Source organism: Eriocheir sinensis, chromosome 21 (genome assembly GCF_024679095.1).
Source record: "Eriocheir sinensis breed Jianghai 21 chromosome 21, ASM2467909v1, whole genome shotgun sequence".
Classification (NCBI taxonomy): domain Eukaryota; kingdom Metazoa; phylum Arthropoda; class Malacostraca; order Decapoda; family Varunidae; genus Eriocheir; species Eriocheir sinensis.
This window is the reverse complement of record NC_066529.1, coordinates 10071554-10089374: the sequence shown is the minus strand read 5'-3', so window position 1 is coordinate 10089374 and position 17821 is coordinate 10071554. Positions and strand designations below refer to the sequence as shown.

Below are 17821 nucleotides of genomic sequence, written 5' to 3'. Positions count from 1 at the left end.
AAAGACATGACTGAGCTACTAAACAAGAGGTTTCATGAAGTTTTTACAAAAGAATCACAATTTAACAAACCACAAGATGATAAGATAAATGTTCAAATGGAGGAAGTAACAGTAACTAAAGAAGAGATATATAAAATAATGGAGGAGCTGGAAGAGAGGAAAGCAATAGGACCGGATGGAGTTTCAGGTTTTATTTTGAAAGAATGCAGAAATCAGCTGGTTGGACCGGTATATGATATAAGTAAGTGCTCAACATCAACTGGTAAAGTACCTGAGGAATGGAGAAGGGCTGAGGTGGTCCCTATATATAAAAGGGGGAAAAAGGAAGAACCTCTGAACTATAAACCAGTATCATTGACCAGTATAGTTTGTAAAAAATGTGAAAAAGTGATAAAGAAACAATGGACAAAATTTCTAGAACACAATATAATTACAGAAAAACAGTATGGCTTTAGACAAGGGCGTTCATGTGTAACAAACTTATTGAGCTTTTTCTTGAGAGTGACGAACATAACACAGGAGAGGGATGGATGGGCAGACTGCGTGTATTTGGACTTGAAGAAGGCTTTTGACAAAGTTCCACATACAAGACTAGTATGGCAGCTGGAAAACAGAGGAGGATTGAAAGGGAAAATGAAAAACTGGATGGATAATTACTTAAAGGGAAGAGAAATGAGAACAGGGTAAAGGACATGAAATCGGAGTGGAGAAATGTAGATAGTGGGGTGCCTCAAGGATCAGTACTGGCACCAAAACTTTTCCTAGTATATATAAATGATATGCCGGAGAAAGTAAATAGTTACATGAGCTTGTCTGCAGATGATGCGAAATTGCTGAGACACAAGAAATAGTAAAGACTGTGAAATTCTGCGAGAGGACCTAAATAAGATTTGGGATTGGAGTAAGAAATGGGAGATGGAGTTTAATGTGAAGAAATGTCATGTAATGGAAATGGGAAAGAGTGAAGGGAGACCAAAATGGACATATAGAATGGGAGATGGAGAAATATTAAAAGTTCAAGAAGAGAGAGATCTGGGAGTGATAATCAACAGTCAGAGTCATGTAAATAGGATATTCGGAGATACATATAGAATGGTAAGAAATATAGGAATAGTGTTCCACTACATGGATAGAGATATGATGAAAAAGATAATAACCACTATGATTAAACCAAAGTTGGAATATATGCAAACTGTGTGGTCTCCCCATAAGAAGAAACATGTGAAGAAAACTAGAAAGAATACAAAGGATGGCAACGAAGATGGTTTCAGAACTGGAGGGATTGTCATATGAAGAAAGGCTAAAGGAAATGGACCTGCCAACACTGGAACAAAGAAGAGAAAGGGGAGACCTAATACTAATTTACAAATTGTGGAATAAAATGGAAGAAGTAGACAATGAGAAGTTGCTACTAAGGGAAGTAAGAAACACCAGCAACACATGAGGACGCAGTAGAAAATTGAAAAAAGGAAGATGCTTGAGAGACAAAAAAATATAGCTTCCCACAAAGAAACATAAGAGGTTTGGAACAGACTAAGTGAGGATGTAGTATTGGCGAAGAGTGTGCACAACTTTAAGGAAAAACTGGACAAGTACAGATATGGAGACAGGACCACACAAGCGTAAGCCCAGGCCCTGTAAAATTACAACTACGTAAATACACACACACACACACACACACACACGCACATCCTGAAGCTGCACCAAGACCCACTAGCCTGGATTCTGCTCTAATTTCATGGTGCTTTTCACTGGTGGGTGTGACTCGCTGGGCTGTTCCTGCTGTTACAAGGGAAGACCTGTTTGGGGGGCTAATAGTGGTCCGTCTATGATGTGGTGCCACAGTTTGTCCTTTGGGTGCCAGGTGAAGGGACAGCTTCACCTGAGGCCGAGTTCTACAGAGACAAAAACTGTCCAAAATATTGTGCACACACTCATTGCTCTGTTAGTAAGTCTGCACAGCATTAGGGTTTCCGCAGTTGATTTGCAACAACGCACACTATGTTCTGTTATAAATTTTGCATCATTCTCATATATAAAAGTCTGCAGGGAAAAGAGAATATTCTTGTATCACAATATCCTTGCCAGTGTCTCCAACTCAGTTATCAATTACAGAGAAATGAGAACTACTGCCGAGATGGAAGTGTATGAGTACTTGGCAGTTCGCATGTCTGTATTTGGTCCTTAGAAGAATAACTAAACAGACAAAAGTCAACTTCTCTGAGAGAACAGACAATTCCTGTGAGCTCAACACCATCCCACACTCATCGTACACTTCGTGTTTTATAGCAATACCATCACACAGTGATTGTACACTCTGTGTTTTATTGCCAACTGTGAAACCTTTGCAGAAAAGAAAGTAAAAGAAGAAAAGAAAACTTTTCTTGGTTGAAACAAAGTAAAAAATCAGTTGAAAACAGATGATATGAATGTATATATTAATAAAAAGAGTCATCATAATCATTATCATTACCTAACCCCTCACATGCAGACAGAATAGGAAGTCAAAATGGCCTCGGAACCAGAAAAACACAGGTGGGATTTTCCTTTTCCTACACCATGAACTTACTTTTCCCTAAAGCTGACTTTCATGCCTCAACAGTCACACACCTCAATGAAATCTGACATGTCAATATGTGCATGCATGTACATAAAATTAAACTGATGCACATTCATAACATTTAGTAATTTAGTAAACCAAATCAACTGAAAAGTCACCAGTGTGTGGCAAATCATTCACAATGGTGGTTCACATGAGCATACCACAGCATGGCGGTGTATGGATTATACTGTGTAAGATGGATCAATAATTAAATGTGATGGTGTCATAAATGAAGGCTACTTTTACATTTTATGGAAACACTCTTGGCAGATGGAAGGGATAGTATCAGACTTATAAACAGTACAATTGATTTTTATACAGTTCACTGAAAGAATATTATCAATCACAAGTTTGTTCCCTATTGAAAGAGTCATCTCCTACCTGTCTGGCGTCTGTTTGCCATAACGCTTGTTGGCTGTGGTGGTGCCATAATTGCTGCTCAGCTGCCTGCCACCACCACCACCATCACCTTCACCTCCACCACCACCAAAGCTCATCGGGGGCTGGCCGCGCTTCACTAGCTGTGGCGTCCGGCTGCAGGTGAAGGAATTTTGGCTATAATGAAAACAGATCTATCCAACATAAACTGTGTATAAAATAACCCCCAGAAGTTTTATTGTCTATCCTTTCTACTGCTCTTCTTGCCTTTCACCCTTACAATCACTTTATTCATAAGACCAAACATCTTCCATTCCCATAGATATCTAGATCGTTTCCCTTTCAGTTTCTTCAGTCTATCAATCAATCAATCAGTGGGGGCATACACTGGGGGGTGCACTGTCTCTCCCATCTGACGATGCTAACCCTGGGGGCTCCTCTAAGCAAGCTTTTCCTGTACCAAGTTCTCCCTCCAGCAGGATCCATTGATTTGTGCTATCCATGAGATTTGTGGGCACACTGCTGGCCTCCTCTGCTCAGGGTTGTCTTTTACAGAAACTACCTAATGAGTTGGGTTGACTTTCAGGTAGCATGCCATACGCCCACATAGCCAGAGTTGGTGTTGACAGAGTATGCAGGTAATATGCCTCAATTTAGTCTCATTCAACACAAAGTCATTCCAGTGATACCTCATGATTTTGTGAAAGCACTTATCATGAAAGGTATCAATTCGCCCCTACATGCCACTGTTTAATGTCCATGTTTCACAGCTGTAAAGTAACACAGACAGCATGAGTGACTTGAATATCACAATCTTTTTCCTTATGCACAAGTATCAACAACACCATATACTTGTGCTGAGGGAGTCCACAGCACCATGGTACAAGCCAATCCTCTGTGAAATGTCTTGATGAGACCTGTCCCTGTTCTGTACTACGTAATCAAAGTATGTGAAATTTTTCAAGATGTCGATGTCTTTGCCACACCCATGAACAGACTGTACCGTCTCCAAACACCTGTACCTTGGTCTTGGCCCAAAAGGTCTTAAGTCTCAATGGTTTTGTCTCCTCATGCAGTGTCTTGAAAGCCATCACCATATCCTTCAGTGACTGAGAATTACTGCACCATTGGAAAAAAATAAAGACTGGGAACCTGATATTGCCAATAGATGCTCCACAATAACTTTGGTCCACAACTCTGCCTAATACCCAGTCCATGCAAGTATTGAAAAGTGATGTGGCAAGGATGCACCCTTGCCTCACTCCTGTGTTTACAGGAAAAAAGAATATGCGACCTCCCACACTTCACAGCACTCCCAGTCAAAGAGTCTAGGCCAATAGTCTATACAGGAATCATAAAGAATCACAGGATATCCCAGCGTGCTTCACTATGCACTGAATCAAATGCCTCCTTGAGACTGACACAGGTTGCAAGCATTTCCCGTCAAAACTTGCATTAGTGCTCCACCAACATGTGAAGCATTATGATACGGTCAGCTTAGATTTATCAGGCATAAACCCAAATTGCTCAAGTTTTTGTGACTTCAACAGCTGGCTGCAAACCTAGATGAGAAATAGATGGGCAAGCACCTTGTCTGGCACAGTGAGCAGTGTAATACTGAATAGTACATAGTATGCCTTCTTATCTTTTTCTCCTTTGTCACCTCTGCACCATTCTTTTGTCTAGCTTCCATTATTTCTCCACATCATTCTCAATAGTGTTCATCCAATACATATCTTTCTTTTCCTTACTTCTTTGCACTTTTGTACCAGTGCAACATTCTTGCTGCCACGTACCTCTACTTTTCTCTCATCATTAACTTCCAATTTTTTTCCCTTCCTCTCCTTAAAACCTCATGCACCGTCCTCTTTTGCCTAACCATGTAGTTTATTTCCCACAACATCTCACCTCCAGCATCCCTGTCTTCCTCCAATCCTCCTCCTTTCTATCAAAATTGCCCTTTGGCTCTAATTTTTGCCTTTGTTAGGAGAGCATAATGGTGAGTCCTGTATAATTTCCTGCACAACATTTTTGGATCTAACATCCTCCCTTATCCTTTCATCTGCAACTCAATAATCTATTTCTTTCATCTGCTATTTTTTCCACCACTCTACTTAGCATTTTCCAGGAGATATCTATAGTTTTCGGTTGTTGCAAGCATTTTTTCTATACACACATTCATCTGATACTAGTTATACGTTCATTCCCTCCATTCACCCACTATTCCAATCACATTTCCAGTCCCTTCATCCAAACAAGCCCTAGAGATTACAGTACTACCGCTGCACAAAGCTTCCCACTCCACTACCTTCTTGCCAACTCCTGCCCAGCAGCATCTACCAACCTGAAGGTCTCCCGAGGGTTAACACCATTCACTTGGCGGTTGACGTTCCTCTCCAGTGAGCGATGTCTCTTCTCAGGGGCCTTGCTGAACTTCCTGCTGAGGTTGGCATTGTAACTCTTGCTAGTGGGTATCCTGGCAAGAGGTGTGGGGCTGGGGGAGGGGCTGTGTCGCAAGCTGCGGCGAGGACTGCGGCGGAGATGGGAGTCTCGGCCCTTGTAGCTCAGGTTGGACTGGACGGCTGAAAAGTTCACGATTATCCAAATTATCTTCAGTCTAGAGAGTGGAAGAAGCAATTGGCAAGAGAAATGGAAATAAAAGCACCAAAGAACACTTATAGAGCACATATCTACACTGAACAGGACCAGGAATGAGGCAGTGCAAGGGAGAAACTGAACGCTTAGGTCGATACATGTGACAGGCATAAACATAAAAATAATGTGAGGTATATAATAAAGCTGGATATTATTATGAGATTAAATAGCATATCAACGGTGAAATGGAAATACGGCAAATGCAGCAGACAGGGAAAATCTACAAATTACATGGGTTTGGTAAAAGATTAGGAAAAAGGGATGGGAATGGTAGAGGGAATCAGGTTAATTGAAGACAGTTTTTATGATGGAAATAGCAGAGGGAAGCAGGTTAATGGAAGGGTTTTAAGATGGAAATGGCAGAGGGAAGCAGGTTAATGAGAGGGTTTTAAGATGGAAACGGCAGAGGGAAGAAGGTTAATGAGAAAGTTTTAAGATGGAAATGGCAGAGGGAAGCAGGTTAATGAGAGAGTTTTATGATGGAAACTGCAGAGGGAAGAAGGTTAATGAGAGAGTTTTAAGATGGGAAGCAGGTTAATGAGAGAGTTTTATGATGGAAACTGCAGAGGGAAGAAGGTTAATGAGAGAGTTTTAAGATGGAAATAGCAGAGGGAAGCAGGTTAATGAGAGAGTTTTAAGATGGAAATAGCAGAGGGAAGCAGGTTAATGAGAGAGTTTTAAGATGGAAACGGCAGAGGGAAGCAGGTTAATGAGAGAGTTTTAAGATGGAAACAGCAGAGGGAAGAAGGTTAATGAGAGAGTTTTAAGATGGAAACGGCAGAGGGAAGAAGGTTAATGAGAGAGTTTTAAGATGGAAACGGCAGAGGGAAGAAGGTTAATGAGAGAGTTTTAAGATGGAAACGGCAGAGGGAAGAAGGTTAATGAGAGAGTTTTAAGATGGAAACAGCAGAGGGAAGAAGGTTAATGAGAGAGTTTTAAGATGGAAACGGCAGAGGGAAGAAGGTTAATGAGAGAGTTTTAAGATGGAAACAGCAGAGGGAAGAAGGTTTACGAGACATTTTTCAATCATCCACGACTTTATATTTCACCCACCCAGCTTGGAGTCCCCGCTCTCGGCACTGGAGGGCTGGAGAGAGTTCTGGCTGTGTTGGAGTTCCAGCTGGCGGTACTTCCTGACACGCTCCTCCTGGGCCCGCCGCGTGTCCCTGTCCAGGCGGCGGCGCTCGATCTCCTTCATGCCGTCCTGCTTCTTCCTCAACAGCTTCATCTTGGTGAGGGTCGTGTTGGCGAGCTTGATGTCCTGCGGTATTATGGATGCTGTGTGGTACTCTCTCTCTCTCTCTCTCTCTCTCTCTCTCTCTCTCTCTCTCAGACCCCATTGAGAGTATGCAGTGCAGTTTTGGATATAATTATGGTAGATGTGGAGACAAGATAATACGAGACTAACTTTAATCCTTTACACACACACACACACTGAATAAACTAATAACCTACCTACCCCCATCCTACCATATTAATAACATCTTGTACATAAGTCATCCCTAATTTGCCTAAGTAGAGAATATGCTAAAGACTAAACAGGCGATCAGTGCATAGAACTGGGTGAGAACTCTTAACACAACCTCAACTCACCTCCTCGTCCGTCTCAAAGTCGCTCTCGTAGTCAAAGTTGCGGAACTCTTTGTCTTTGGGAGGCGTGATGCGAGACCGCCCTCCGGGGATCCCTGGAAGGAGGGCAATGAAGGGTTTTGAAGGAATCCCACTCAGTCATGAATACACCACGGTGCACCTCATCTTTTTCATCTCTTTTCTTCTTGTTTAACATCTTTATTTTCCCTCATGGGGTTGGACGGGGCACCTTATATTATTACAAACTCTTTATGTATTAGTCACAGTTGCTATGGTTTTCTGGAGGGGTAAAAAAACAGGCTATTGAGTTTAAATATAGAAAGTTATATCAAGGAACACTGTTTCTCTCTCACCTTTGCCCATCACCCCGAGCAGAGCATCGTTGGGCAAGGAGCGGCGGGAGGGCGAAGTGACGTCCCCTTTCCTCCTGCCTCCTACCGGTACCCCATCATACGACGACCTTCTGGAAGAGTTGCGTTCTTTATTACTTCAGTGGCTGGTGAAAAGGAGAATAAATAAACAATTGCTGAGGTCCAGTAAACAACCGTGTGGAAATGTCTAAAAATGCATGTATGTGTGTTTCGTAGTTTCTTTCTCGTGATTTATAACTGGAAAGGTCAGGGAAGCAAAGGAAAGAATGGGTTCAGGAGGTCCAACAGAAACCTTTGCACAAGTATGAAGAGGAAAAATGCATGTATGTTTGTATTATAGTTTCTTTCTTGTGATTTATAACTGGAAAGGTCAGGGAAGCAAAGGAAAGAAGGGGTTCAGGAGGTCCAACAGAAAGCTTTGCACAAGTATGAAGAGGAAAAATGCATGTATGTTTGTACTATAGTTTCTTTCTCATGGTTCTCATGGAAAGGTCAGGGTAACAAAGGAAAAGTTGATGATGAGGTCCAACAGAGGCCCTTGCAAAAGTATGATGATGGAAAATGGATGTGCTATTCTTGCTCTGAGAAATCTGGTATAATTTTGCTTGATAGAGGTGAGTCAGAAAAAAAAAAAACCCAACTTACTAAATGAATAAATATAAAGTTCCATGGTTTATGATATGGGGAAGTCATACGGTTTATCTTGTAGCTTTTATTTATTTTTCTCTTAGCAAAATAATTGGTATGTAAGTGTTGACTCAATTCAAGTGCGTAGGGCAAAGTCAGGGAGGTGAGGAGAAACATACAGCCTCATAACTTTATACTTCTCACTCTGGATGTCTAAACTGTTAAACGAACTCAAGCGAGGGGATAACATATGTTGGCCAAGCCTCAAACACTCATGGCCAGCTGAAGGTAACTTGTTGTGCCACCCGATGTGATACTGACAGATAATAAACAACTTTAAATCGAGGGGTCCTGCAGTTCATCTCTCACCAGGTGTCTGAGCACAAAGACGCAGTGAATATTCTACACCTTTGAAGCGTAATCAATATCGATGAAAGCCAACTTCTCCGCAATGATGTACGCCGGTGAACTCCGCAAAGTTTGGCTATGTATATTTGATGGAGTGCTGAATGATCAATATAGAATTCTGACAAAAGCAAACTCCTTGGCAATAATACATAACCAGTAAACTCTGCAAAACCTGGTTACATTTTTACTTTTTTTAGTGACATTTACTTTGCATCTGGAACCAAAAGTGCTAAAACATTCTTGGGAAGAGGAAGAGTTGCTTATATAGGGCTTAATTCTTTCCGGCCCAATCCTTATCCCTATTCTCGTGCACAGAATTAGTCATGTGTCTCAAGCTAACAGGTTCTTACCCACCACCAACTGAAGGGCCTATGCAATGGAGATGAGCACTGAGGCCACCTGTAGCTGTAGTGCGTGCCCCCAATTTTGGTTAATATATAGGAGGAGTAGGTGTTTTTTACTGGTTTGCGCAGTAAAAAGTTATCTCCACAAAAAAGTAGTCATATATTGCCCATGAAAACATAATCTGTGTCTTGAAAATAATACGCCTACTCCTGCTACATTTTTACCCCAATTTTACCTAACCATCACACACGAAGAACGATGCTAGAGATTTCTTGTCTATTTTTTTTTTACAGTAAAGGAGGCATCTCAATGGCAAATAAAGTGTGAGGAAAAAAAAGCCCGCTGTGTGTTTAAGGGAAGATTGTCCTCCCCAAGGCTCTATCTTTGCACCTCCCTCATTACTTTCTCCCTCCACCGAACTTAGGCTCATGAATATTGCCCTGACCAGTTTGGGGAGTCACAGCGAGTATTATGGTGCATGATCCTCTATTTATCCTCTGCCAACACTACATGACATACTCAAGTCTATAGTAAACATCCTACTGACTTCAAGACATTCTAGAGACACGGCTGTTTTTTTATGCCTTTTTAAATCTATGGATCAGAGATGTGAATTTCATTTACTACTACTACTACCACTACTACTACTACTACTACTACTACTACTACTACTACTACAACTACTACTACTACTACTACTTTTATTTCGCCCAGCGGCATATATTGAAAACAAGACAAGAAAAACGTAAGAGATCGAACGAGATACATACATATACGATTAAATAATAGACAACTTATATATGCGTGTGCACGGCAAACTTATGCACAATCTACACGAACAGAAGGCCCAGCCACTTCCGCCGCATAGATCCACATAGGCCGAGCTCTGTCTGACGGAGGTGATGATGGAGTTCCCACATTGTTCCACTCTACTCCTCATACTGTACGCGGCGTGATAATATAAGTACATTGATTATAAGTAATTTGATTATATAAGTACAGAACGTAAGGAGTTTGCAAGAGGTCGGTATAGGGCCATACAAGGCGGCTACTGTAAACCTAACTCCATCTAACCTCACTAACCGCTCGACTGTATCTATCATATTGGCACTCACAACATGACTGGCAAGCATCTATCGTTCATCCACCACTCCATCAGTAACTGTAGAATTGTTCCCACAGCCAGAACAGAGAGGAAACAGACGATTATGTAGCCCTGCCTCGGGTGGAGATGAGGGAGGCTACTGTGTGTGTATCTGTCCCTTGCAACATCCCTATCCTCTAATAGGCGATCTCTCTAACACCCGATACTGACCTCTCTTTTGGCCACTCTTCTAAACTATCTTTTTTATGGGGGCAGTGGTTAGCGGGCTTTTTTTTCTGTCTCATTTAGTTTTTTTGCCCTTGAGCTGTTTCCTTCACTGTATAAAAATAAATAACGTCAGGCAATTATGAGTCAGTTGCCTTAGTCCAATACGGTAGGCTATTATGCATGGAACACTGTCATTCATTACGATGTTATCTAGATATATGCGTACCTAATTCCCTCATCATACTTTCTCTCTTCCTTACTTACTTGTCATCCACTAAGAAGATGTAGTATGTCCGTAGCTATTTCTTTATATTATTTCCTGTTTAGACTTTCTTTCGTCTATATTTTCTTTCTTTATCTTTCTTTCTTATCTGTGTATCTATCTTTCTCACCACCTCCTTCCCTCTACTACTGCTGCCTATCTATCCATATCTACCGATCTATCTATGTACCTCTCTCTTATCTATCTATCCATCTATCTACCTGTCTAGCTATGTTTACAGACGCTTTAGACGTAGCAGCAGAAATGACGTAAATATATACAAAACATCCTTTCTTCATATAGTGTTTGTTTCAGCGGCAGGGTGACTGACTGACTGGCTGACTGAACCATTGATTGACTGTCTGACTGAGCGACTGGGCGAAGAGAGGCCGACAACGAGTGGTTCTTCTTCTTCCTTAGGCTGGTATTGACTCCATCTCAAGTGGTGCTACGAGTCGATAAAGCTTGGAAAAAACATGCTACAACACACACACACACACACACACACACACACCAATTTATATTTCCTTATTGCTTCTTACTTATGCATTAAAAATGAATTATTCGTGTTAAGAGAAGTGTGCTGTCCATTTTTCTTTCTAAATACATGACAATCGATCTTAAATAAAACTTACTAAATACTACTACTACTATTACTACTACTTCTACCTATAAAATAATATCTACCTGTTTTATTAACTTATTTATCTTTCTATGTAGTGAATAGACGATGAACTGAAAAAAGGGGAAACGGGACAAAAAAGGTTGGGAAACACTGCTCTAGATTACCGCCACTTCGGCCTGCCTCAAGCAGCCAATCAGGAGGCAGAAGGCAGTGACGTCACAGCTTGCCAACCAATGAGGGTTAAGGGAAAAGCATGCCCACTAGATCTAGACTCGGGCATATGCAATGTCAACTCCAAGCCCCGACAACCAACTCCAAGCTCCCACGACCCAAACCGAGGTCTAGTGCTAAATCGCGCCCTTTATTATAGGTATGTCCTTTTGCCTGGAAAGCTTATGCTTATATAAAGGCTGGCCTCTAACAATACATACAACAGCATATATAACTGTACCTATAGGCTATTAATAAATGTTTCAAATGTTTCTATACAAGGACGCGCATGTGTCACTCCGCATGGCCACCGAGACGAACATCGCGTGCTGGGTGCGGGTCCCAGCCTCCAAGCAGGTGACGGCCCTGCACCTGACGGCCGAGCAGGAGGCGACCGGCCTCTGCTGCTGCCACACGCAGCGCTGCTCGGCCACCTTTATGACCGTTGAGCTGCTCCCTGAGTGCTGTGTGTGAGTGACCGCGTTGACCAAAGAGTTTGCCGCGTGTCGCGTCGCCGTGAACCACGCCCTCGTGGCGGGGCTGGAGACGGCTTGCTTCGTGAGGATCAAGGTGAAGAGGGGACGCCGGACCGTCCGAAAAAAGGCGTTAAGCCCCTATTACACGTATCCGGTTTCCTACGGCCAACCTGGCCTACGGCGCCGTAGGAAAATTCTGAGTTACACGTATTTGAACGGCCGGTGGCAAGTGGGTCAGTGTAGCACTGGATGTGGTGGAGGAGTGACATGCCTTCTCTCGACGACAATCTCGTTGCTATTGCTCTAGCGTGCTGTTTGAAGGTTGGCCGTACGGCCAACTTTAGTACTGGCGAAAGTTCATCCGGCCGGCCGTGGGTGAGCGTTCATTGCTATCACACGCTCCGGTTTGAACATATGCTAGCGTCGCGACCGACGGCGCCGTAGGAAACCGGATACGTGTAATAGGGGCTTAATTAGATGCAAGGTTCCTAATCAAGTGTTTGCAGGAGGAGCGGCTCGTGGAAGGGAGAGTTAAACTAGCGTTTGATATTACGTCATTTTCACCGCTGACCTTTTGCTTTCATATCAAAACCTTCGTCAGCGAGTGTTCCATGACTGAACGTCAGCCTCTGAATGTCAACCCAGTAACTGCCCGTACAGAGCTGCCCTCAGCAGAGTGTTCCCTAACAAAAAGTCAGTCCGCAACTACCACCCCAGTAACTACTTGTAGAGCGCTGCCCTCAGCAGAGTGTCCGGTAACAACGGAGTGCAAGCCCGTGCCTGCTGCCCCAGTAACTGTCTGTGCAACTCTGCCCTCAGCAGAATGTCCTGTAACAACGGAGTGCCAGCCCGTGCCTGCTGGTCCAGTAACTGCCTTTACAGAGATGCCCTCAGCGGAGGAAGACTGTCGCGACGCACAAGAAACAGTCGAGGAACAAGCGTGCGCGCCACCAACCCCGAACACCGACGTCACCGACACGTCGGTCCTTAGGAACATGACGATCCCCCGAAGGTACAGGCACAGAATTAAGGGCCGAGGAGGTGTTGTGGGGCGCCTCCGCGAAGACCATCCCGTCACCACTGAGTATAATGAACGATGCGGCGTAATGAAGCTTCGGGGTCTCGCCGATGACGTCAGACGATGCCAGGACGACATAGATAGCACGATAAAGACGTGGCAGAGGGAGAACAGCAAGAAGCAAATGAAAAAGACGGCAGCGAATGGTGTCAAGAGTGAAGGCAAAGAAACAACACCTCGACAAGGCAATAAGCCTGTGCGTGCCCCCGCCACCCAGCAAGACCAGGCACGTGAGACGAAGAGTGGATAAAAAGGATAAAAAGTGGGAAGAATTAAAGGAAGATATTTTAAGCTGAAAAAAAAGTTAGATAGGAGGTGAGGGAAATAAGTTTCAGAGGACAGTTTAGGGAGACAATAAATAAAGTAGTAGAGCAAAAATTAGGCGGCAGTCCGTCTTGATGATTTCCTTAAGTTGTATTCTTAATTTTGGTGTCCTTGTTTCGCTTTTGTTTACAGCTGTGTCCAGTGTCGTGACAACTGCTGGAGTTGTCTTTCAGCAGTTCATATGTTTCAATGTGCGGAGTATATTTTTGCAGGAGGTCCTCTATCAGTTATGTTCTTTTCTTAAGGTAATGGTGGTTGTTATTTACTTCATACTTTTTCTACATATCGAAAAGGCATTAGTACGCTATATTCTATCTTTGGAGCTTGAGCAGGAATAGAAGGTATTTGTGCACAAAGACCGAAAGAATAATTACTAGAATTGATAACATGCGAGACCCTTAGATTTCTAAGATATTTACTTCATACTTCATAGTCTTGAATGTTACTAATTTTGCTAATTATCCCTTCGGCCTTTGTGTGCTGGTTATTATCTGTGAGCTCGATCTTGGCCGATCTTCGTGCAGTGATTCAGTGTATCGTGTGTGTAGATGTTTCTCACTGTGCGCGAGTCCAAAGGATTATTTTGCATCTGCTGTAGTGTTAACTGGTGACTTCTGCTTGTTGTGGTGAGCGGCATTGAGGGATATTGCGTGACGGGGATTATAAAGGTTTTGTGGGATGAGTTGTGGTGGTTGCTGGGCGCCTCCTAGGGCCGTACAGGTCTGTCAGGGCGTCTGCTTCCTTCCGTCTTTCCGTGTGTTCTTCCCACGCGCGGCAAACTGTCGCTCCAAATACTTTCCCCTGGCTTGAGTTTTCCTCTACGGGCGTGCCGTGCCGGCTATGGCAATATTGTGTTTCTTCCCTGTGATATTGTTTTGAATTTGTTCTTATTTGTTTTGGTCTTCAATTCATATTACAGTTTTATTTTTCACTGTCACTGACGATTCAGTGCGACGTGAGTTGCCTCGAGTTGCCGGGACGCGCTATAGTGTGCGTGGTGTCGTCCGCATGTTGTGCATGTAGCCTGCACACCCTGCCGCTGGTTGTGGCGAGGCTGCCGCGTGGAGGGTGTGGAATGGCGTGATGGCGCGGCCATGGCGGCACTCCGCTGGCGCCTCTTCGGTGCAGTGGTTAGCGTCCCTGACTACGAATCTGCAGTCATGGGTTCGAATTCCGGCCTGGGCAGTCGGCGTGCGGCTATATAAGGTAAAAATATGGTCAAGTAAAAGAAGCCAATAAGCCAAGAAACGTAAGACAAATGTAAAGTACAGAGCAGGTAAAGCTAGGTAGGTAACGGGAGACAGCTAAGGGTAAGACAGGTAAGTTAAAATAATGCCATGGAAGTCATTAAGCCAACAAAAACTAAGGTAAACAAGCCTAAGGTAAACTAGGGAGGCAAACCAGGTAAAGCCAGGTAAGGTAAGGTGAGCCAGGTAAAGTAATTAAGTAAGAAAAGTCATTAAGCCAGAGAAGTAAGGTGGATATAAACTAAACCAAGGCAAGACACGTAGAATAGGTAAGGTAACCCAACTAAAGGTGAGTCAGGTAAGGTAATTAAGCCCCCCAAAAATTGTTAAACCAAGAATTTCAGATAACGAAATATAAAAACAAATACGACAGAAAGAAAAGATGAAAGAAACGAGGACACGAAGAAAGGAAGAAAGAAAGGAAATAAAAAAGAAAGGAGAAGAGCTAGAGAAGATAGAAAACAAATGCAATGAAAAAGAGGAAGGAAGAAAGGAAGACAGGAAGAAGAAAGGCAGGAGACAAAAAAAAATGAAAAAGAACTAAGGTGAAGATAGAAAACAAAAGACAAAGAAAAATAATAACGAAGAAGAGTAAAAATATTAAGGAAGACATCTACCGTAGACTGTACAGTAGCCGTAGCCTCTATACAGGAACATGTCCAAACGCCCAGTCACATGAATCACAAGAACAAACGTCGGCCAGGGCGACAGTGGCGAACGTCGCCAAAGTGTGAACGGGGCTTTGGGGAAAGGGATGACGGGTTTCTTGGAAGATTGAAAAGGTAAGACGAAGGAGCGTCTGCCTCACAACCAGAAGGACCGGGGTTCGATTCACCGGCCGGGTGAAGATAAATTGGGTTTATCTTCTTTCACGTGTAGCCCCTGTTCACCTAGCAGTGAATAGGTACGCGACGTCAGGCAAGGAGTTGTGACCTCGTTGTCGTGGTGTGTTGTGTGTGAGTGGTCTCAGTCCTACCCAAAGATCGGGACTATGAGCTTTGTGCTCTTCCGTAGGAGAACGGCTGGCTGTCTCGAGAGAGACCCGCAGCAGACCAAGAGGTGAATTACACACTGGTAGCTCAATCGGCTAGAGCGCAGCGCTGCAAGGCTTCACGGCCAAATCGGCGCGGTTCCAACCCCGCTCAGCCCGGATTTTTTCCGTTGACTAGGAGTGGTTACTGTCCACCCTTGAGCAAGGGGGATGGGGGTGTGTGGTGAGTGAGGTCCTGGCAGTACCCAGAGATCGACGATAATGAGCATGCATTTGCTCGTGTTGGGAGGGTACCTACTGGTGAAAGCGAGTTCAACTCGTGATCAGGCCGTGGTGAAATACACACACACACACACACACACACACACACACTGATGACAAACAGGTAAATGCAAAGCAAATTTTAATGAATAAATACACAAGTAACTCTAGATCAGTGGTTTCCAACTAGGGGTCCATGAACCGAATTTCAAGGGGTCCATAGAAATTCTAATTATTATTTAATTAATTCTACTGGAATTAAGAGCCATGCGGCTCGGAATAAAATTCATATTACATACGATCCTTAAAACTGAATACTTGAATGCTAGAATTGCTCCATATTAGCTAACGGTACCAGGGGTGTCAAACTCACGGCCCACGTGACAAATTTGGACATCGGGATGGTCATGAGTGGCCCGCGAGATGACAGGAAGATTTGTTGCCTCCTGCAGGGGTCCACAGGTGTAAAAGTGACTGGAAAAGGGGAACGGGACAAAAAAGGTTCGGAAACACTGATTTAGAGGAAAGCGTTGGTATAATGCTTTCCCGATTTTTCTTCCCATTTTCCTTTATTCTCTCTCTCTCTCTCTCTCTCTCTCTCTCTCTCTCTCTCTCTCTCTCTCTCTCTCTCTCTCTCTCTCTCTTTTAGGCTGATCTATACTTCCTCTAATAGAATTCTAAGTTGTGTTCTACTTACAAAACGAATAATCGAAGCAGTACTCCATTTTCTTTATTTAGACAACGTAATATTGCTTTTAAGGGTAACATTAAACTTTTACGAACATATTTATCCTTCTTCTCTTCCTCCTCATTCTTTTTCTTCGCCTCTTTCTCTTCTTTTAGACAGACAGACAAATAGATAAACACACACACACACACACACACACACACACACACACACACAGAAAGGAAGAAAGAACATAATACCAAGCAAGGTTAAGAGTGCATACATTTTCAGAACGGTTCCTCTTCCTCCTCCTCTTCTTCTTCTCCCCCTTCTTCTTCTTCTTCTTCCTCGGGTTAATAAATCGCTTGGTCTTCGCTGTGCTGTCCCGACGACGCTACACAACACGGGTAAAAAAAGCCGTGTATATCAGCGAGCGGGTCCGGCGTGAATAAAGCATGGTAATGAGAGGTGACGGCGCCGACGGGTGATAAGGCAACTGTGTGTAACGTCACGATCCGCTTCATTAACGGGGAACAGGTAAGCCACTCCCTGCCTGACCCTCTTCTACTTCGTCTTCCTCTTTTTTTTTTATTTTTCTTTTTTTCTTGTTTCTGTTCTCTTGCTTTCTTCTTGTTTTTATTTTCTTGTTTTCTTCTCGTTTTTGTTCTTGTTCTTATAGTGGATGTTTTTATGTCTGTTTTTCTTTGTTTTTCTTTTTCTTTCTTTCCTCGTCTTTTTTTTCTTCTTTTTCTTCTTCCTCCTACTCTTCCGCCTCCACCACCTCCTCCTCCTCCTCTACCTCCTCCTCCTCCTCCTCCTCTACCTCCTCCTCCTTCTCCTCACTGTCGCTCATCTTTTGACTAACGAGTGCTGGGTTATTGGTCTCCTCCTCCCCTCCCTTCCCCCCCCTCTCTCTCTCTCTCTCTCTCTCTCTCTCTCTCTCTCTCTCTCTCTCTCTCTCTCTCTCTCTCTCTCTCTCTCTCTCTCTCTCTCTCTCTCTCTCTCTCTCTCTCTCTCTCTCTCTCTCTCTCTCTCTCCTTCCTTTCCTCCCTCTATCCCTCCTACCAATTCCTTCCCTCCCTTCTTCCCCTCTCGGTATGCCTGACTCCTTGACCTTTAGGTGTGGATAAATAAATAAATAAATCGATAAATAAATAAATAAATAAGCGAATACAATACATTAGAGAAAGAAAGAAAGGACACTGACAATAAATGAACAAGGGGTGGTGATGATAAGAGGAATGAGGTCACGAATAGAGATATTAATAAATGAAAGAATATATATTTTATCATGAGGACTACTAACTGGTGTGTGATAGCTCTGTATGCCAGGGAAAAAAACAAACACTAGACGAGGACTTTGTTGAGACGATAAAATGACACACAAGAATG

The 17821-nt window shown here is 43.3% G+C and overlaps 1 protein-coding gene across 1 annotated transcript in view; it reads right to left on the bottom strand.

Moving 5' to 3' along the window:
- LOC127001652 (TOG array regulator of axonemal microtubules protein 2-like) overlaps positions 1-17821 on the bottom strand; it is a 59548-nt gene that overhangs the window by 7468 nt on the left and 34259 nt on the right. The window contains exons 6-10 of the mRNA XM_050866612.1: positions 7579-7688; positions 7229-7320; positions 6689-6896; positions 5325-5562; positions 2984-3136 (exon numbers count right to left, since the gene is read on the bottom strand). Of these exons, the coding sequence (XP_050722569.1) occupies positions 2984-3136; positions 5325-5562; positions 6689-6896; positions 7229-7320; positions 7579-7688 (801 nt within the window). The remainder of the gene's footprint in view (positions 1-2983; positions 3137-5324; positions 5563-6688; positions 6897-7228; positions 7321-7578; positions 7689-17821) is intronic.